General features: G+C 40.5%; 1 protein-coding gene across 5 annotated transcripts in view; it reads left to right on the top strand.

Annotated features, from left to right (window-relative positions):
* The window catches only part of prkar1b (protein kinase, cAMP-dependent, regulatory, type I, beta), a 130,192-nt gene that overhangs the window by 14,203 nt on the left and 93,781 nt on the right, over positions 1 to 22,208 (top strand). For 3 of the 5 annotated variants that reach the window (XM_062037226.1, XM_062037229.1, XM_062037225.1), the window contains 2 exons: positions 7,245 to 7,415; positions 12,936 to 13,027. In XM_062037226.1, the coding sequence (XP_061893210.1) occupies positions 7,245 to 7,415; positions 12,936 to 13,027 (263 nt within the window). Of the gene's footprint in view, positions 1 to 2,159; positions 2,279 to 4,533; positions 4,732 to 7,244; positions 7,416 to 12,935; positions 13,028 to 22,208 lie in introns of those variants that run through there. The other 2 variants (XM_062037227.1, XM_062037228.1) reach the window with 2 other exon arrangements.

Here is a 22,208-nt window from a genome sequence, read left to right as displayed (position 1 = left end):
TGGGGCAGTCAGATTTAAATACATTAAAATAGGCTGACTCGCGCAAGGATGTTTGAGTAAATTTCTACCATATATGGATAATCCACTGACATCACACTTGAACAAAATGTCACACTTGAACACAATTCCAAATGGACTGTTTGGAGAAAGTAAGAAGGAAGGCAAGATTGTTTTATAAATATCTCTGCAACGCCTCCATGGTTTGATTTTACATTGTTGGGACTTATGCAGACGCTAAATACACATTATCAGGTACCAATAGGTAAAAAAAAGTTGGTTTTGCATGATAGGGCCCCTTTTAATTGCCAAACATTTATTGTACTTAAGTATCAAAAGTAAAAGTACTTAAACAAAATGTGTGACTTTACTGATCCACAATTTTCCATCTCTGATCCAATCTCTATACGGATATCGGCTTTTACCAATACTACTTTGATACCATAGCTTTAAGCCGAGCTTGTTCTTCATCGCGCTTTGTGTTGCTGTGACAACAAACAAGCATTATTTCACCAAATTAACTTTTATTTTCGAGTAATAAGTAACAAAGATGGTTCAGTCAAATGTATCAGAGTAAAAGTACCGGTTTTATGTAGGAAATGTAGTGGAGTAAAAGTGAAAATGGTCAGAAATATAAAAAAACAGAGTGAAGAGCATATTTATAAAATTATACTTAAGTACAGTAAGGAAGTATTTTTTACTCTGTTAATTTTCAGGTTTCCCTATCAGAAAATGTAATAGGTTTAGCTTTTACCTTTCGGATGTAATTTTACTTAATTGTAAAAAGGTTGTCGAGCCATTTATTGTCATTAAAAAGTAAATTTAGCATAATACGGGGACCTTTTAAAGCAGGGGTGTCAACAGATACAAAACATTTCCTCATGCGAAAGTCCAGGAATCACCAACCCCCAAAAATATGCATCTTAAAGATTGCACTTAGGCCACACTTTGGACCCATTTGCAGTGGCTTAACTCGCATACAGTTGGTCAGTGTATTTTCTGATCTGATCATGTCTACCAAAGCTGGTGCCAAGGTCCTAACTATTTATCCTGTAATATAAGGAGGACTGTACGCACAGGAAAGAGTGCTTATGTTCTTTTGTGGTGTAAAAAAAGAATGTGTCCATCAACAAATATTGACGATAGAATCGAATCGTTCATACACCTTATAAACATTTTATTGAATCGTTCATACACCAACTTGAATTATATCGAATCATTAATACACTAAATCGAATCGCGTCGAATTGTTCTGTTTTATAAATGAATCGTTTTTAAATCGTATCGTAACCCATGGATCGAGATGCGAATCGAATCGTCCATTAAAAAAGAAATTCCTACTATCGGAGCATTTTTCAAGTTTCTTACTGTTGTTTTAAGTTGATATGGAGAATTTTGCAATCTTGCAAGTGATGTTTTCTTTGTAAAATCTAGCATCTTTATTATATCTTTTAGCTGTTATTGAAGACTGCTCGGGTTTAGAGAGTAGCTGAAAATGAGCTTCCCCTACTTGAAAGACCACCAGCCGTAATTGGTCCAGGTTCATATAGGAAGACATCTGGGTCCGGACTATATTGCCGACACATAGTGACCTGGGTTTACACCTCTTCCTCCTCCTTATAGCCGCACCCTGGGGCTGTTCAGGTAAAATATTAGACCTCACCGGTGGTTCTCTCTTTAGTTTTTTTTATTATCAGCTGTTTGTTATGTAGCTCCTTTACTATTATGTGCTTTGTGCAAGTCACAAACAGCACAGAGGTGGCAGAGAAAATCCAGAAGCGGAAGAAAAACATCAAAATATTTAAGCAGAGGGTTAGTTTCCCCGAGCAGCAGTCAATCACTGTCACATTCAAACATAGAACTACAGGAGTCGACCTTTGCTGGGAAGCTAGAGAACTAAGAATGTTGACTATTGTACTGTAAGTAATTTGGAGCATGCACTTTCTGTCATTATGTATTTTTCTAAAACAAATACACCAGAAAATAGTCGTATACAAAATTCCATTGGACAATGTGTGTGTCTTTGTGCAGCCCACAGACGGGTAAATGTAATTTCATAGCCAGGAGGTTGGTGCCACATGAAACACACGCACATAGACCCTCCCCCAACCCCCCAAAAATACAGCAGACTCTGTATCCATTGTGGTGCTGTAATGGGTTGGAACAGAGTGATGAGTAGACTAACTCCATGCTTCATTACCTGTGTTTTTGTATAGAGAGCTGTGTTGTTGGGTTTGCGCTCTCAGTGGAGAGTGAACTGTACATCAGTTCACTGCTGAAGGTAACAGCTGATGATTGTTTCTTATTCGCTCGTATGTGAAATTGACTTAATGGAAGAGGGTGGTTGTTCTTTTCGCTGATGGGTAGGTTGCCCGTCCTGCAGGGTGTTTGAAAGATTCATAGTTGTGTATTGTTGATATTTAGATGAAAGTTTGTCAGAACTTTTGCCTGTTACAAATTTGGTCTGGAATGAACAAAACAAACGAGGCCCATTTTTAATGTGACTCATCAGTCGTAAATGAGTTGAAATTGGAGCGGTTGATGGCTTAATAACTATGATGTTAGATGCAGCTTTTGTGCCTGCGATTGATTGCATTTGTGTAGTCTATTGTCCCGGACTTCATTATTTTGGATTAATCTCTGACCTGCCTTCACTCTCTCTCTCTGTAATGGCGGACTCATTTTTGTAATGATGTTGATGCATTGGTCCTCGTCTGTTCTGTCTTCCTCTCTCACTGGCTTTCTGCCACTGATGAGGACTGTGGGACTGGATGTGTAAAATGGGAAGCACTACATCAGGGATATTCAACTAAATGGTTTTGGGGCCCACATTATCAGAAAGCTAAGGACCGAGGGGGCAGAACTCCTCCCTTCAATATCAGTCTTATGTTGTATATTCTGCAGAACCAGCGTCTTTTACTGTAGATACTGTATTTGCTTTTGTCAAATGTCTTCATAAATCACACTGCGTGTGCTAAATACTTGCATTTGCATTTTCTCCTCCCAGTATTGAGGGTGTTCTGAAAATTGGCATATATTCTGTGTATTCTTGAAGACAGCGACGCTAAATAGATTGTGCTTCCTATTTTGCTCACTTAAAGGGGTCCTCTTTTTTTTTTCTACAATTAAAACACTTCCTTGTGGTCTACATAACATGTAATGGTGGTTCGTTGGTCAACATTTTGCATACATTATGTTTTACAGACAGTTTTCAAGCTGCTTTCTCACGGTCCCCTGAGGATGCGCCGTTTTGTGGGCGGTGTATACAAGGCTCCACTTCAATTGTGTCTTCTCCCCGCCATCTTTGTTTTACTTTTATGCGCTTTCATAGCGAGTCTACAGACGGATACGTTTCAACTATACGCTACATTAAATGATAAATGGGTTATACTTGTATAGCGCTTTTCTACCTGCAAGGTACTCAAAGCGCTTTGACAGTATTTCCACATTCACCCATTCACACACACATTCACACACTGATGGCGGGAGCTGCCATGCAAGGCGCTAACCAGCACCCATCAGGAGCAAGGGTGAAGTGTATTACCCTTGGACACAACGGACGTGACTAGGATGGTAGAAGATTGAACCCCAGTAACCAGCAACCCTCCGATTGCTGGCACGGCCACTCTACCAACATCGCCACGCCGTCCCCATTCTATTAGAAATGGCAACAACGGAGGATGCATGTGCATGGATGAGACAGTCTGCCCCACAACAAGAGGATAGCAAAAAATAAGGAGCTTATTGACTACAGCGTTGGATTACAATGGCAGACCCACGCAAAGCATTTTGGGTAAATTTTTACCACATATACGCTAATGTCACCAATAGGAAAAACGTCACCAAATGAGCAAAATTCCAAATGTCTCGTTTTACCGGAAGTATGAAAGAAAGCAAGATTGTTTTATAAATATCTCCGCAATACCTCCACGGGTTGATTTCGAAACGTGAGCTTTGACTACTGTTTATTAAACAAGGCAAAATGCTGTAAAAAATGTTTACGACGCCCCGAGGCAGCGTAAATTCCTCAAATATATTTTGTAATCGAATTACTCGAGTTACTGGAGGAATCGTTTCAGCTCTATACGAGATTATGTTGTGGTTTTCTTCTCCCAAAACTCCCTGCGTTTGGTGCATCACATTTGGTCACAACAGAAGTCCACTTTGAGAGGAGTTACTTTCATTCTGTGCAATGAATCACTGCGGACATGCAGGAGAGAGAGAGATGACGAGACAATCTGTCAACAGGCGTCACAAGTTGTGGGTGTCCAAATGTTTGTGTGTGTGTGTGTGAGGGATCGACTGTTGCTCCCTGCTCAGACTCAGCATCAACTAGGCAGGATGCTCACAGTGCCTCCGTTGTCATAGTGACAGAGGGGAAGCGAGATGAGCTCGCTGATTGCACCACCTGATTGTGTGTTTGTGAGAGAGTGACAAGGAGAGAGAGAGAGAGAGAGAGAGGCGAGAGAGAGAGAAAGTGGGTAGGCATTTTTTTGCTGTGATCACTGTTTTCATCAGTAGTCCTGAGCCGCTGTGTCTTGGGGGATTGAAGGCGTCACGTTTGAACACTCTCTTCAAAATTCGAATCTCTGCTTATGCACACTAAACTAACTAACTAGGTGGCGGCATGGCGCCATGCATGAGATGGCGACATGTGCGTGTTGGTACCCTTGCACGCTTTGACCCGCTCCTACTGTGATGTGAGCGACTTGATGCCGGGAGCCTCCTGCCATGGTAAATACCTCTGCAAACTCTCTTAGTTTCCTGATGCTAATTTGTATCGCGTTGAGCCTTTCTCTCCATGCATAGGAACTTGTTGCAAGGTGGGGAAGCGTGTGACTACTATACCGCCTAAAGTTTTTATGAGGATGTTACCTGGTTGCACACTTTGCTACCATGTACTCTGCTGTTCTGCTTGCATGTTGTTGTTGTACTCAGGCTCCCTTATTCTCTTCCAGCTGGCGGTTTATCCCCAGACAAACACTGCCTGAGCAAAAAATGTGAGCTGCATGGTCCCAATGTTTTATACAGTCAGGAGTCAAGTATCACTGTAACCTCAGGACGTAAAGGACGAAAAAAAGTGGCTAAAAGAAGGCAAATTGAAAAAGTTTTTCGATCAAGCTGATAGTCTGTTTTTGCATATTTTTGTTCCCACATCAGTGTTCGGGCACTTGCTGCATCACAATGTTGGCACAATCAAAGCACATTGCTTTGAGCAAGAAGTGCTGATCTATGAGGTTTACGTCTTCACTCTCAGAAGTATTGATATTTGCTATTGTGTGAGCAGAGCGCCTTGAGTCAATATGCAAGCAGAAGAAAAACTTGAATTCAAACTACTAACACTTTTTTTACGATCTCAAGTGTCGACACTAGTCTGGTCTCATCAAATCAAAATATACCCAAAATATAATAACTTGTTATGTAGTTAGAAATGGGCAGCATGTGCGAAACTACTAAAGTGATTTATGCTAGACATTTAATAAAGGGAATGCAAATGTGTAATTTTACGATCTAGTGAAATATCTTACGCCTATATCATTAGTACACATAGACTAATGATAATTAAAAAGAGAATGCAAGTTCTCTTTGAAGGGTTAAAGCTAGAACTCTACGGAGGATTATTTTTGAAGTTCCTCAAATTGTCACAGTGTGGTACTGAAATAATTATGAAAAGAAAATTCCATTATGTTTTTCACATCACTGTAAATGACATTTGTGGTACCCAAAACTGGTTGTGCTCAAATTGCTTTGAAAAAAACATGCTGTGATATACTGAGATCCTCAAAATGGTATAAATATTAGACAAATGATCAATGACTTATAATAAATTATTTGCTAAGTCCCACCCGTGAACCTGTAAAGAGATTTTGCTTGTTGGCAGTTATGTTTTTCAACCAATCTCGCTCATGTTTTTGTCAGTACCCTGAATGTGTATACTGAATTTTGCACCGATTCAGCTACACACTCCAGAGTTACACAGAGCGTTTTGTGAAGCGCATTAAGCTAAGCGAGAAATTTCAAGTCAGTCAGCTGTTAACAGCCCCCGCCATGGGGTGTTAGAAAACTAAGAGCACTGGCAAAACACAGTAGTAAGTAAGTAAGTAATTTTATTTATAAAGCGCTTTTCACAGATAAAATCACAAAGCGCCGTACAAAACATAGGTGAAATAAAACAACAATTCAATTCAAAACAACAGGGGCAACATAAAAAAAGGGTACAAAGTGGATCAAAATGATAGTTAAAAGGCGCATTAACTAAAAGCTTTACTAAAAAGAGAAGTTTTCAAATGTTTCTTAAAAGTTTAAACACAGTCAAGATCACGGATGGACTGGTGCAAATTGTTCCAGAGTCTGGGAGCTATAGCCTGGAATGCCAGGTCTCCCCGGGTTTTAAAACAAGTTTTTGGGAGCTTTAGAAGACCCTGTCCTGAAGGCCGAAGGCTGTACCCTAAAAAGTAGGGGCATAGCAAGTCAGTGATGTACTGTGGGGCCCCACCATGCAACGCACGGAATGTCAGGACTAAAATATTAAACTCAATGCGTAATTTAACTTGAAGCCAAAGAACACTGGATAAACGGGGGTGATATGGGCTGTTCTGGGTGCACCGGTCAAAAGTCTGGCAGCCACATTTCGTACCGTCTGAAGTCTCTTTAGCCGTTGACTTGTTGAAGAGAGTGAAAAGAGAATTGCAATAGTCAATGCGAGGTGAAATGTGTGGTGCATGTCTTGTACATCCAATCAACAACATGGTATCTAGTGTCAAATTTTCACATCAGTCCATGTTGTTGTCAGTGTTCGTTATGGTTACAGTTTTCAATTGTCTGTTTGGTTCCAGGCAGGTGTGTTTGCACGTGGGGCAGAGAAGCTCTTTAGCAGCATTTTAGCAAATGACCATTCTGTCGCCCTGCACTCTCCTATATTAGCGTGCCTGCATGCTAATGTGTTAATCAAATTTGCGATCTATAATTCAGCACCTGCCGAGTGTTCAGTGGTTGAAACAACATTCAGTCAGAGGTGTCATGTCTCCCACTTCATGTCTTTAATCGTCCACATCACTAAGAGCCAAATACAGAACACTCAGGACTTTTGTCAGTTTGGATTTCATCATATGATCGAATTGTTTGACTTGGTGAAGAATCAACTTTATGGTAGATTGTGTTAATGTTCTTACATTCGTTTTTTTCCCACACAATCAACTTCTTTATGGCTGTTCACAAGATTGTCGCCCATTGTCCATCTCTCACAGGAAGAATGCAAGCAGATCATGGCGCGCCAAAAATCTAACAGCCAGTCAGACTCGCACGACGATGAGGTCTCTCCTCCGCCGCCTAACCCGGTTGTCAAGGCCCGCCGTCGTCGCGGAGGGGTGAGCGCTGAGGTCTACACTGAAGAGGATGCCGTCAGTTACGTGCGCAAGGTGAGCAGGCATAACTACTTCTTGTCATTACCTTTCTAGTCTGGTGCAATTATATACCAGAGAGTATTAGAGCAACAATGGAAAAAAAAAATAATAATAATGTTGTCATATTACAAGCTTTAATGTCTAACTATGGCACAGTTGAGGGCCTGATGTAATTTTTGTAGCATTTTTACTTTTCTGTAATACCACTTCAGTTTGATAAACTTAGTATTTCAGTCTCATAAGTTTAAAAGAATAAAATGTTGTATTTTTATAAATTTGTTTTCATTACTTCAAACTTTTTCTAAAAAAAACAACAGTTTTTGTATATTGCTTACTATAACATTTCTACGTCGTTCTTGTAACTTTGTGACTCCACCAACTCCCAGCCCCAAAAAAACACCACCTTTTTTATTCCCATAACGTTATGACTTGATTCTTGTTCCTTTATTAAATCTGTTTGTCTTAAAAGTGATTAAAAAAAAAAAAAGTGTTTCTCTTAAAGGTGCTGTTTGCAACTTCCTCACAGTAACATTTTTCAAAGCACCTTGTATTTTTTCTCTAGCTTTTGTTGCCATTAGTGGTTTAACAGAATACATTTGTTTGACAATTGTCTACATTTTTCACAATTACAAAGTTTATGTAATAACATTTTTTACCGGCCCAAATTAAATGATTGTTTTTTACGGCGGTCAAGTACATAAGCAGTCCAAGAGAAGCAACGAACCATTTGCAGCCATGTTGTTGTGATGATAGACTGTACATTCAGTGAGAGCTAACACTAGCTATCCAAATTGCTGTTATCAGCTAACACACCTAAAGCTAATGCGTTTTACGTATGTAGGAAATTACGTCATTACGTACGAGGAACCGTAAGAGGGCGGGATATACTGTGTAAAATACATTGGAAAGTTGGTGCCCTCTAGGCATCATACATGTTATTTAATAATGGCATCATAGCATTACACATCCAGTCTAGGGTTGTACGGTATACCGTTATTGGTATAGTACCGCGATACTAATGAATCATATTCGGTACTATACCGCCTCTAAAAAGTACCGGTCCACCACACCCCCGTGCCCCCGTCGTCGTCTTGTCATTGCTGGTTTCTGAGCAGACGAGCGTGTTCGGTAGCGCACAATCACGGAGTACTTACAAGGAGAAAAGGTGTGTAGACAGAAAAGGGAGAACGGATGCATTCTGGCTTAAAAACTAACGATAAAGGTGAAGCTATAAATTAGCTTAATTTAGCTATTATTTAAATTAGCTATTTAAGTCCAGCCGCATTCGGCAGTGTTTCAGCTACTTCTAAATCACTAATCCTCGCCTCCATGGTGACAAATAAAGTACGTTTCTGACAAGTATCATCCCTGCGGGACGAGGAATAGCTAAACATGCTTCACTACACACCGAAGCTCACCGGTGTCAAAATGTAAACAAACGCCATTGGTTGATCTACACCAGGGGTCACCAACGCGGTGCCCGCGGGCACCAGGTCACCCATAAGGACAAGATGAGTCGCTCGCGGGCCTGTTCTAAAAAAATAAAAAAAATAAAAAAAATTTTTTTTAAATTTATTTTAAAAAAAAAAGAAATCTACATAGAAAAAATCCCGACTATAACATTTTCCCAGTGGGTAAGAAGTTATAAATAATTTTAATTGGAAAATAACGATTTTGCACATCGATAGTAGTTTTATAGATTAGTTTGAATATGGCATCCCATGGCAACGGGCAGTCAAAAAAGTCCTCCCATTTTCCATATGTGTTATATGGGGCAGCCTTCAAAGATTTCTTTATTAAATAAAAATTATATATTTTTCTATTTATTTTAGTTCCTTTTTGCCAACTAGAATTTCTTATTAGAGGTTTACAAACTAATAATTTAGTAGTTCCATAATTAATTATTTGTTTCCATCTTTTCCCAATTACTCCAGTTAGTTGATAAAATGAAAAGCTTGAGCAAGCATCACCATACATAGTTCTAAATTCATCATACTTCATAATTTTACCATTCTCATTGATAATATCATTGACAAAAATGATTCCTCTTTCAAACATATTTTTCCAAAAGAAAGGCTTTCCATCTATTACAATATTAGAGTTCATCCATATTATCTGCTGCAAAATATCGTCTCTTTTTTCTGGCACATAAAATTGAAAACACCACTATGAGTGGATTGTTTCCTTTATGAACCCCGCCATGTTTCCCAGCAGACTCTCTACATAACAAAAATGGGAGGGGATCACTTGTAAAAAAGGATACAATTTCTTTTGATACAGTACATGTTTTTTGTCCAACAGGACATTTGTGTACCACTCAATGTTTAAATACATCTTTGGAACAATTGATGCTTTTAAAGACAGACAAATAGCTTCAAGGTTGAGAAGTTTTAGGCCCCCATATTCATTCTCTTTGTACAAAACCTTTCTTTTAATCTTTTCTGGTTTGCCGTTCCAGACAAAATCGAGGACCCTCCGCTCATAAATCTTAAAAAAGTTTTGTGATGGAGCTGGTAATGACAAAAACAAATAAATAAATTGAGGAATAATTAACGAGTTGGCAATAGACATTTTACCATACAAGGTTAGGGATTTTCCTTTCCATAATTGCATAATTTTGTCCAGCTTTCTTAGTCGATTATCATAATTTACTGAGCCTAGATCTTCCAGATTTCCTGGGACAACAACACCAAGTATGTTAACTGGTCCATCTGTCCACAAAACAGGCACTTTGCATTCCATTCGAAAGGACGTTCCCTTTAGATTTCCGATCCTTAACATTTTACATTTATCATAATTAAGCTTAAGGCCAGATTGCTGTGAAAATATGTCCAAAAGATTAAGAAGGTTCCGCAAACAATGAGGAAAAATCTTATCTTTGTGAATCAGCCTTTTCTGACATGAACTTCATCAAGAACAAACACAGAACACGCCTCACTGATGCACATCTGCAAGACTAACTCAGAGTTGCAGTGTCAAGTTACACACCAGAGTACAACACACTAGTTAACAGCATGCAATGCCAGGCTTCCCACTAACTGACAAATAAACATATAACAGATTTGGTGTCCAGTTCAAAGTGTGACATGATTTAAAAATTTGAGAGTTTACTTTTGTATTTTACATGAGTTATTATTTGTACAAACATGGTGCAAAGTAATTCATGATTTGTTAAAAAATGTTAGTGGCTAGCTAGTTAAAATGGGATATTGTGATTTCACAAGACTGTCTTAGAAGTGATCATTTGGAAATGTTCAATTTGAAAAATGTGCACTTAGAGAAAATATAAAAATAAAGTGTTGCATATTGATATTTATCTGTTTCTATATATATTTATTGTGAGAAATCATTAAGATGATCAGTGTTTCCACAAAGATAAATATCATTAATTATTAATAATAACAGAGTTAAAGGTAAATTGAGCAAATTGGCTATTTCTGGCAATTTATTTAAGTGTGTATCAAACTGGTAGCCCTTCGCATTAATCAGTACCCAAGAAGTAGCTCTTGGTTTCAAAAAGGTTGGTGACCCCTGATCTACACCTAACATCCACTGTAACGATACCAAGTACAGGAGCGTATCTAGTCGATACTACTATGATTATGTCAATATTTTTTGGCGTCACAACATCTTCTTTAGTTTAAAAAAAAATTATATTATGTTTATTTAGTCAGGAAATATGTCCCTGGACACATGAGGACTTTGAATATGACCAATGTATGATCCTGTAACTACTTGGTATCGGATTGATACCCAAATTTGTGGTATTACCCAAAACTAATCTAAAGTATCAAAAAATAGAAGAATAAGTCATTATTACATTTTAACAGAAGTGCAGATAGAACATGTTAAAAGAGAAAGTAAGCAGATATTAACAGTAAAGGAATAAGTAGATTGATAATTCATATTCTACCACTTGTCCTTAATAATTTTGAGAAAATAGTACAAAGATAAATGACACAATATGTTACTGCATATGTCAGCAGACTAAATTAAGAGCCTTTGTTTGCTTACTTACTACTAAAAGACAAGTTGTCTTGTATGTTCACTATTGTATTTAAGGACAAAATTGCAATAAGAAACATATGTTTAATGTACTGTAATATTTTTTGTTAAAATAAAGACAATAATGCAATTTTTTGTGGTCCCTTTTATTTAGAAAGAAGTGTCGAAAAGTACCGAAAAGTATCGAAAAGTATCGAAATAATTTTGGTACCAGTACCAAAATATTGCTGTCGGGACAACAGTAGTCCAGTCACAATCACATCAGCAGGTCATTTGTGTTTGTGTGCTTCAGTAGTGTCAGCCTGCTCACATGCATTTGTGTTTATGACCACATGCCGCCATGCACACCTGTCATACAAACAAACTCGCCACTCGACTTAAACCATATTTTCTTGTAATGCAACTTCCTATAACAGAGGTACACAAAAAGGCGCTTACTGTAAATATGCGTGCAATCATTTAGAAGGCCATGATAAAATTACATTGAATCATGCACCTGGGGATAAGTTGATTGGCAACACTAAATTGGCCCTAGTGTGTGAATGTGAGTGTGAATGTTGTCTGTCTATCTGTGTTGGCCCTGCGATCAGGTGGCGACTTGTCCAGGGTGTACCCCGCTTTCTGCCCGAATGCAGCTGAGACCCCAAAAAGGACAAGCGGTAGAAAATGGATGGATGGATGGCACTTCATGCACTAAATAGAGGCCAAAAGTGTTTATTTGCTGACCATTTTCCACGTCATTAGATATGTATTTGTTGTTATACGACAGATAATGCAGTTATACTGTTATATAATCTACATTTTGATGTGACTGTGCGGTTTTCCTTTTGTGTTCATTCACCCTCTTTAATGATAACAAAGGATTCTGAGAGCGACGAAGAGTCTTTTAGACGTTGTGAAGCATCATTCAGTCTGTTGACTCTACATCATAACAATCCCTCACAAGTCCCTAATTTCCCAGCCTGTTTTCTTATTCTGTTCTCAGACGGATGCTTCCTCTCATCATTCCTATTTGATCTTTGCGTGCATGTTGCACTCAGTGCTGCGTGGTCGTCTTCATGTGGCGACATCTGTTGCTTTAACTTCCATACAGCTCATACCCACCACTACAACCGCCACCTTCATCATCTTGTAGTAACAAAAACACGTATATCTTTTACTTACTCATCTAAGGGCTTGATTTCTCATCTGGCATGCTTTTTTGGACACACATTCGTGTTTTGATGTGGCTATTTGAACTCGCATGCGGACACCACACAGTGAGCGAGACATGAAAATGCAATTTTATGAATGAGTTCAGCTCTCATATTCGAGAGCTGTGCTTTATTTTGAGGGCAGGCCACTTGAACAGATGGGCTTTCCCCAAAATACAGAAACACATGCAGGGTATTCCTATCTGCTTAGGCCAGTACTCTACTCTTTAATTATTTCACCAAGTCCATTTATGACGACAGTGCCTACTACACATTTGTGTTGGTTTAATTCATGTGTCCACCTGCCACGTCTGTGATCATTGCTTTGCCTTAACAGGTGATCCCAAAGGACTACAAGACCATGACCGCCTTGGCGAAGGCCATCTCCAAGAATGTTCTGTTTGCTCACCTAGACGACAATGAGAGGAGGTACATTTTTGTGTTATACTATTTTGCCAAACGTATTGAGACACAACTCTTTACAAATAAAGCAATCGACAGGGCACAGGTGTCAAACTCAAAGCCAGGTGTCCAGATATCGTCCGCCACATCACACATTTTAAGTGTCCTGTGAAAGCCTGGAAATATTGTGCATAAATAAAGCACTTCATCTTTCTTTGTAAATGTATTTAGGCTTTTATATTTGACAGAAAAAAAATTCCATCCATCTATCTTCTTCCGCTTATCCGAGGTCGGGTTGTGGGGGCAGCAGCTTAAGCAGAAAAGGCCAGACTTTCCTCTCCCCAGCCACCTCGTCCAGCTTCTCCCCGGTGATCCCGGGAGAAGACAGTCTCCCCAATGTGTCCTGGGTCTTACCTGTGGCCTCCTACCGGTAAGACCTACCGGTCGGGAGGTGTATGGGAGACATCCTGACCAGATGCCTGAACCACCTCATCTGGCTCCTCTCGATGTGGAGGAGCAGCGGCTTTACTCTGAGCTCCTCCCAAATGACAGAGCTTCTCACCCGATCTCCAAGGGAGAGTTCCGCCACCCGACAGAGGAAACTCATTTCGATCTTGTTCCTTTGGTAATAACCCACAGCTCATGACCATAGGTGAGGATGGGAACATAGATCGACAGGTGAATTGAGAGCTTTGCCTTACGGCTCAGCTCCTTCTTTATCATAAAGGATCGATACAGTGTTCGCATTACAGCAGACGCCGCACCAATCCACCTGTTGATCTCACAATCCATTCTTCCCTCACTCATGAACAAGACTCCAAGGTACTTGAACTCCTCCACTTGAAGAAATGTCTCCGCCCCAACCCGGAGGTGGCACTCCACCCTTTTCCGGGCGAGAACTATGGTCTCGGACTTGGAGGTGTTGATTCTCATCACAGTTGCTTCACACTCAGCTACAAACCTATCCAGTGAGAGCTGAAGATCCTGGCCAGATGAAGCCACCAGGACCACATCATCTACAAAAAGCAGAGGACTAATCTTGCAGCCACCAAACCGGATCCCTTCAACACTCTGACTGTGCCTGGCGGAGTCCAACCCTCACTGAAAATGGGTTTGACTTACAATGCGGACCAAGCTCTGACACCAATCATACAGGGAGAGGAGTGTCACAATCAGACAGTCCCATACCCCATACTTTCTGAGCACTCCCCACAGGATATCTCGAGGGACATGGTCAAATGAATGCCTTCTCCAGGTCCACAAAACACATGTAGACTGATTGGGCAAACTCCCATGCACCCTCAAGGACCCTGCCGAGAGTATAGAGGTGGCCCACACTGCTCCTCCTGAATTCGAGGTTCGACTATCTGGTGTAGCCTCCTCTCCAGTACACCTGAATAGACCTTGTCCGGGGCCTCTATGCCCCTGGTAGGGTCTCCCAAGACAAACAGGTCCTAGGTGACTAAGAGCAGCTCAAAGACATTTATGAAGAAGAAAAAACTAAGACTCAGATTTCCCTCGCCTGGACGTGGGTCACCGGGGCCCCCCTGTGGAGCCAGGCCCGGAGGTGGGGCTCCATAGCGAGCGCCTGGTGGCCGGGCCTCTGCCCATGGGGCCCGGCCGGGCAGAGCCCGGAGAGGCAATGTGGGTCCCCCCCTCCAATGGGCTCACCACTCATAGGAGGGGGCATATAGGTCGGGTGCAGTGTGAGCTGGGCGGAAGCCGAAGGCAGGGCACTTGCCAGTTTGCTCCTCCGCTATATAAGCTAGCTCTTGGGACATGGAATGTCACCTCGCTGGGGGAGAAGGCGCCTGAGCTGGTGCGCGAGGTGGAGAAGTTCCGGCTAGATATAGTCAGACTCACTTCGACACACAGCAAGGGCTTTTGAGAAGGGCTGGACTCTCTTCCACTCTGGCGTTGCACGCAGTGAGAAGCAACGAGCCCCCCCGGCTCAAAGCCTGTACGTTGGATTTTAAGCTCCTCTGAGCCTTACTTGTAAGGTCTATTCAGGTGTACTGGAGAGGAGGCTACGCCGGATAGTCGAACCTCGGATTCAGGAGGAGCAATGTGGTTTTCGTCATGGTCGTGGAACTGTGGACGAGCTCTATACTCTCAGCAGTGTCCTTGAGGGTGCATGGGAGTTTACCCAACCAGTAGAGAAGGCATTCGACTGTGTCCCTCTGGAAGTTCTGTGGGGAGTGCTCAGAGAGTATGGGGTATTGAATTGTGTGTTTGTGGCGGTCAGCTCCTTGTATGATCGGTGTCAGAGCTTGGTCCGTATTGCCGAGAGTAAGTCAGACCCGTTTTCAGTGAGGGTTGGAATCCGCCAGGGCTGCCCTTTGTCACCGATTCTGTTCATAACTTTTATGGACACAATTTCTAGGCACAGTCAGGGCCTTGAGAGGATCCGGTTTGGTCTTAGGTCTCTGCTTTTTGCAGATGATGTGATCCTGATGGCTTCATCTGGCCAGGATCTTCAGCTCTCACTGGATAGGTTTGTAGCCGAGGTTGAAGCGACTGGGATGAGAATCAGCACCTACAATTCAGAGTCCATGGTTCTCTCCTGGAAAAGGGTGTATCATCTCTGGGTTGAGGAAGAGATATTGCCCCAAGTGGAGGAATTCAAATACCTCAAAGTCTTTTTCACAAGTGAGGGAAGAGTGGATCGTGAGCTCGACAGGCGGATTGGTGCGGCGTCTGCAGTAATGCGGACATTATCGATTCGTTGTGGTAAAGAAGGAGCTGAGCCAGAAAACAAAGCTCTCATTTTACCTGTCGATCTACGTTCATATCCTCACCTATGGTCATGAGGTGGTTCGGGCATCAAATCTGGATGCCATCTGGACACCTCCCTGGGTAGGTTTAGGGCACATTATATATATATATATTTATAAAGTACCAATGATTAAAGTACCAATGATTATCCCACACACACTAGGTGTGGTGAGATTATCACCCGCTGGGAGGCGAAGGGAGCAGTGAGCAGCAGCAGCGGCCGCGCCCGGGATAATTTTTGGTGATTCAACCCCCAATTCCAACCCTTGATGCCGAGTGCCAAGCAGGGAGGCAATGGGTTAAATTTTTATAGTCTTTGGTATAACTCGGCCGGGGTTTGAACTCACGACCTACCGATCTCAGGGCGGACACTCTAACCACAAGGCCACTGAGTATATATATATATATATATACACACATATATATATATATACACACACACAGGTATATATGTATATATATATACATGTATGTGTATATATATATATATATATATATATATATATATATATATATATATATATACACATGTATATATATATATATATATATATGTATATATATATACACATGTATGTATATATATATATATATATTTATATATATATATATATATATATATATATATATATATATATATATATATATATATATATATATATATATATATATATATATATATATATAAACACACTTCCTTGTGGCCTACATAATATTCATTGGATATGCTTTCGTGTCAATTTTGCATACATTTTGCTCCAGGGTCACATTACCTGCTTTCTGAGTCTGTCTGAAAACAGTTTTTGTGTGGCAGGTGGTCCCTTTACATTGCAAAATAAAACCATCCACGCCTCAATGTGTTTAAAAATATATCTTGAAGACCACCTGCTATTTGTTTTTATGTTGCATTGTTTATCAGTCAGAGAAGAGGAAAATCATCATAGGTCCCCTTTAGCCTATTATTTATTGCCATTGCTGATGCAGTCATCTTTTGGTGTTATCAGTTATACCTAGGGCTCTCAAACGATTAAAATAATGTTTGACTAACATTTAATCGCATTTTGTCCGTTTTTAACTCGTGATAAATCACAATTAATTGCATATACAGTAGGTCAAAATGTTTTATCTTTAACAAGTGTACCTTAGACAGATCATTTTAAAAATGTAATACTATTATTACTAACTTACTAACAAGGGACAGGACAAGTTGTTTGCTTCATGCAAATATTTGTTTATTAAACAGTATGCTTTTTTAAGCAGCTTTTTTTTAATAACACATCACTGCCAGAGTGGGACTCATTTTCATTTTCAGCTATTGAGTTTGATGCCTCAGAGTTGCCCACTTTAGTTCATGACCCACCTATTTTATTAAAATAATGTAGTTACAACAACAACAACTACAATATCATTTCCAAATGAGGGCATTGTAGGTTTTTTTGAACGGGAGTTTAGGTGCAAATTTTCCAAATATCCAAACTTTAGAAATTAAAGTTTCCCATAACTCCACCTGTGGTCACATCAGAGGGCCATGCTTTACTTTTTTTTTAAATTCTCGCCTTTTCAGCACCATCCTTGATCTTTTTACGGTCCATTTGTCTGTTTGCACTTGCTCTCACTTGCATGAACCTGACTGACGTGAGTTCAAGGTAATGGCCTGCATGCTGCGTGTCAATACAGCTGCCCACTTGTGGATGGGGTTCCAGCAGATTTTCCCGCACTTACAGTGTGGGCAGAGGGTCACACATGATATGCACACTTAATCACGCATTAAAAAATTGTGTCGTTAAAGAAAAGTTAACTCGTTATTATCGCGTTGACTTTGACAGCCCTAGTTTCACAATTATTTTGTGGATGAACTATGTTTTTAGCTTTGTGGTAAACATTTTGAGTATTTCCTTTTCCTTTCCAGTATGTCCAAAGAAAAGGCCACAAAGGCATGACTAGATGGGTTTGGTATGGAAAACACTTGAGAGAACCCTGACTAAAACAGATTGCGAGCCAGGCTCTCTTGTCCATCAATGACCTCACATATCCTGGATGATGAGCCAAAAATTCCCAAAGACTAATTGTTAGAAGTCTTCCCAGACAAGTGTAACTGTTACTTGTGGTTAGTTTCTGACTGTATGGCTGTATGTAATGGCCATATGTGCAAGTACTCTGGTACTCTATTGTTAATGGAGAAGTTCACAATAAATATTCCAGTTTTTGCCAGGTGGCCACTGTGTGCCAGTGTTGCCTGCTGAAGAAGTGTCTCAAGTCTGTAGTCACACAGCACATGAGGGGTCGGGGGTGAAGGATTAGACATGGACAGATGTGGCAGGGGAGGTGAGCGACGAAGCCTGATATATCTGTGTTATACTGTGTTGTGTTGCTGGTTGCGATGGTAACCCATTTGGATGCCAGCATTATGGATTTGGGTAGCGGTACACAGACACAGCTCTTCATAGTTGGGGGATTGGCCTCCATTCCCCCTGTTTTAATCCAGTTTCCTACCATTCAGTTTTCCTTTACACACACCCCTCATCTTTCCCAGATATCCAGTGATGTCTGCTTCTGGCTCTCACAAGGCAAGAGGGGGGTGCTGGGAAAGAAAATGTTAAAGGTGGCTTGCAGGCGGGCAAGACTGCCAGCCGGAATCATGTTTCATTGGCGGGGATAATCCATTATACCCCTAGGAGAGGAAAACACCGGAGCTATCCTGTTGGCTAAAGCCTGCAAGAACAAAACCCAAAACACAATTTTTCCAGTCTTTCATCAGCTGACAATTTATTGCTCTTTTTTGGCACAGGCATGCAGGCCTCTGATTGCACGTCAGTGCCTCTGAAGCAGCCCACAGAGGACTGTAACATGTGATAGATCGGGACAGTCTGAAAAAACATGCACTTGGGTGGTTGATGTAGCAGATTACAGTTACACAGGAAACAATGTGGCAGTGGACCGTAAACCATCAGGTCTCAATGTGGCCAGCCTTCTTGGCATGCAGGGATGTTATGGCTGTCCTGTTTGCTGTCGCGCTATTCACTGCTAGCATTAGCCACTCCAATACACACAATAGTTGAATTGTTGCTGGATTTGTCATACAAACACATGGTGGCAAGTTGGTTATGACGTCTCGGTCTCAGTGGCTCTTACAGTCCGCCACTTGGTTTACCTCCCATCCTGGTTGACTGGTGGCTGGTTTGTAATGTTGTGGTACTTTAAACTCCAACAAACAGAAATGTGTTGATTTATAGTGAGCAAAACGGAGAACTTGTTATCAGAACTGCCACAATGGTAGGAAAAGTTGGAAATATAATCATTAAGCACTTCCGTTGTGATTTATCAAGCCTAAAACTGTTCTGCGGCCACTGTTTTGCATTTAGCTTTCCTGGAATGTGCTTGAAAACTGGCACAGTTACACACAAATGGCCTTGCCGCAGTCAGAGGGATGTAAACGCTGCAATATTACAGACGATGGAGAATTACTCTTCCATGATCGTGCCAACAATGAACATAATTCTGCCAGAAATAAAAATTACATACCAACGACAAACACAAAGATGATAAGCTTTTATTATTATCGACATATTTTATCATTTGATTTTACATTTACTGGAATTATCGATGTCATAATTGCCATTATCAGTCAATAATTATCCCCTACCGATATTATCGTGCATCCCTAATAGGAGATCTATTATCAATATACTGTAACTCGTATACATGCATGCATTTTTTTGCCTTTTGAATCATTCCAGTGCACCATTGTAGTTATTGCAGATGTTGTGACTAAAACATATTGTTCAATAGGTTCTCTTTTCTATATTGCAATTATATATTGCAGAAAGGGTGGTACAGATTATAGATATGTGCTACATGTTCAACAATATTGAAAAACAGCACAAGTTGGGAAGTATGGTAACATGAGCGTGGAGGGCAATTAGTGTCTCCATGGTGAAAGCCGGTATATAATATGCAAAATCCTCATTTAAATATGGCGGCCTGCACCACTTTAGTCTTAGTAGATCGCCCGCAACAGGCCCACTAATAGTACACACTATTGTATATTTTCCACACAATATTTAACACTTATTTGGATCTTAGGAGATCAGGCCCCACAAGTCGTCTCATTTATCCGATCTGTTTAATCTCAGACATGCATGCAGTATTTCATCAGTGGCAACAGTAATGTCCATCACTGACAGTGCAAATCAACACTGTGGTTAGCTTTGAAGCAGGAAGTTTTGCTTGCTGATTCCTTCCGTGGTTTGCCATCGATGACGTGTGAAGTTTTTTGGCTAGTGAAGATGTGCCAGAGCTGTCAAGGCCTGACGCACATTAGCAGATGGAGGCTGACTATACGGTCCACTCACTTCTGCTGCTATTACTCCTACTCACTCTCTCTTTATTTTCTCTCTTGTCATTTGTTACAACAGCCCTTTAAGGGAGGGGTTTAACTTTTACAAGGACCCATGGTCATTTCCGTCAAACTTCTGATGGACTGATGTAAAAAAATATAATAAAAGAGGTGCCCTCCACTACAAAATTCTTGCAGTATGTTCGAAAGTTTGCACCCTGTAGGTGGTCACGTACTGTAATTGTTACAAATAGCCACTAAACAGTGATGTTTGTGTGGATTAGTATTCCAAATCAGTAATTCTCAAACTATGGTATGTGTACCACTAGTGGTACGCGGGCTCCACCTAGTGGTACGCCAAAGAAACAATTGATTAATGTACACTGTTTTATTTTCCTATATTCAAACACTATGACACTTCAAACTGTGTGTAATGTTACAATGGCCCAACATATTACATTTACTTGTCAAATAAAACATCTGCCTTGTTTTTAATGAATACGTACGCCTACTATGCTACTGTATTTACATTTTCAGTGGTACTTGGGGAGCCGAGTTTTTTCTGAGGTGGTACTTGGTGAAAAAACTTGTGATCGAGTTGAAACCAAATGACTGGTGGCCCAATACCTATCATAAAGCATGTGTGGAAAAAGTGGCTGATAAAATCAATAAACGCAACTGAGACTTGCACACACTAAAACTATCAACAATTGTTGAGACATTGACTTGACCTTGTCACTGAGCCGATGGTCACAATGTTGCTGCTGGGCGAACCTCCTCCCTTATTAGCCGGCATATTGACCTCATAATTATATGCCCACACAAACTCAGTATATAAGCCAGGGACAGGTGTTTGAGTTGACATTGGCTACTACGATTACTCCCTTACTGTAACTGCACTGTAACCAAAATTACTTTATTATCAGGTGGTATTGTCAATTTAATCTGTGGAAAAACAACTTTGTTTCTTACTGGACTGAGAGTGTTGCAGGAAAGAGCCATCTTGCTTCCCACCACACTTTTATTTGTATTCTTCAACCTAAATCCCTTCACCCAACAAAATGCTCATCTCCTTAAAATGATGCCCCACTTACATGGTAATGGTAGTGATTTAATTTATTTCAGACATGCATAAAACAGTCACATTAAATAACATCACATGGTTACACTTGCAAAGAAGCATGTAGAGTATAGCAAATACATATATTTAATCCCGCCTCCTCTCAGAAATTACTTGTAGTTTGTTAACTTTCTTATTTATAAGCCCATTTTATTGTATGTGGTAAACAACAATAACAGTACTCAACCCTGTTTTGTTTTTCTTCCATTTCTAAACCTTGCATATTATAGTTGCCACTATCAGTATAACAAGTAACACTATGCAATTTAACTATATGGGCTAAGCAAAACAACAGGGAAAGGAACCGCGAGGGGGAGGTGCTTCCCTCATCCCGTCCACTTAAATCCTCTAATTAACAAGCGGAGTAATGAGTTGATGAAGTGACTGATTAGTTGACCTCTCACCCCGAAACCCTGACCTCTGCATCTTCTCCACTAGCCCCTGCTGACAGACGGGGAACATCTTCAGTGCACCGGCACACAGAGTGTGTATGTGTACATGTGAATGTGTGTGTGCGTGCGGGAGTGAGTGTGTGATTGGAGGTGTAAGGCAAGAACAATAAATAAATCATCAATCGATAGAAAACTAGGCCAAACAAACAGTAGCACAGGGGGAAAAACCAGAGACAGATCGGCTCTATCTTGTGTTACAGCGGAAGTTTATTTAAAAAGGACGGTGTGAAAGGACAAAACAACAAAGAGGAGGACGAGAGTGATATATCAAATAAACCCTTTTACCATTATCACATATCAGATCAGCCTCGATATCCAATTTCAGAATCAGGTAACTTTTAAGTTCATTAGTCTTGTGTTTCTGTGTTTTATATTGTAGATTTAACACACAGCTGGATCACTGTGTGTTGTCACCATGTAGCAACCTCTAGGGAAGGGGTTGGCAACCCAAAATGTTGATAGAGCCATATTGGACCAAAAATACAAAAAAACATCTGTCTGGAGCCGCAAAAAATGTAAAGCCTT

The sequence above is a fragment of the Entelurus aequoreus genome, linkage group LG25, assembly GCF_033978785.1.
Source record: "Entelurus aequoreus isolate RoL-2023_Sb linkage group LG25, RoL_Eaeq_v1.1, whole genome shotgun sequence".
NCBI lineage: Eukaryota > Metazoa > Chordata > Actinopteri > Syngnathiformes > Syngnathidae > Entelurus > Entelurus aequoreus.
The sequence above is the reverse complement of the archived record's forward strand: the minus strand, read 5'-3'. Positions and strand labels throughout refer to the sequence as shown.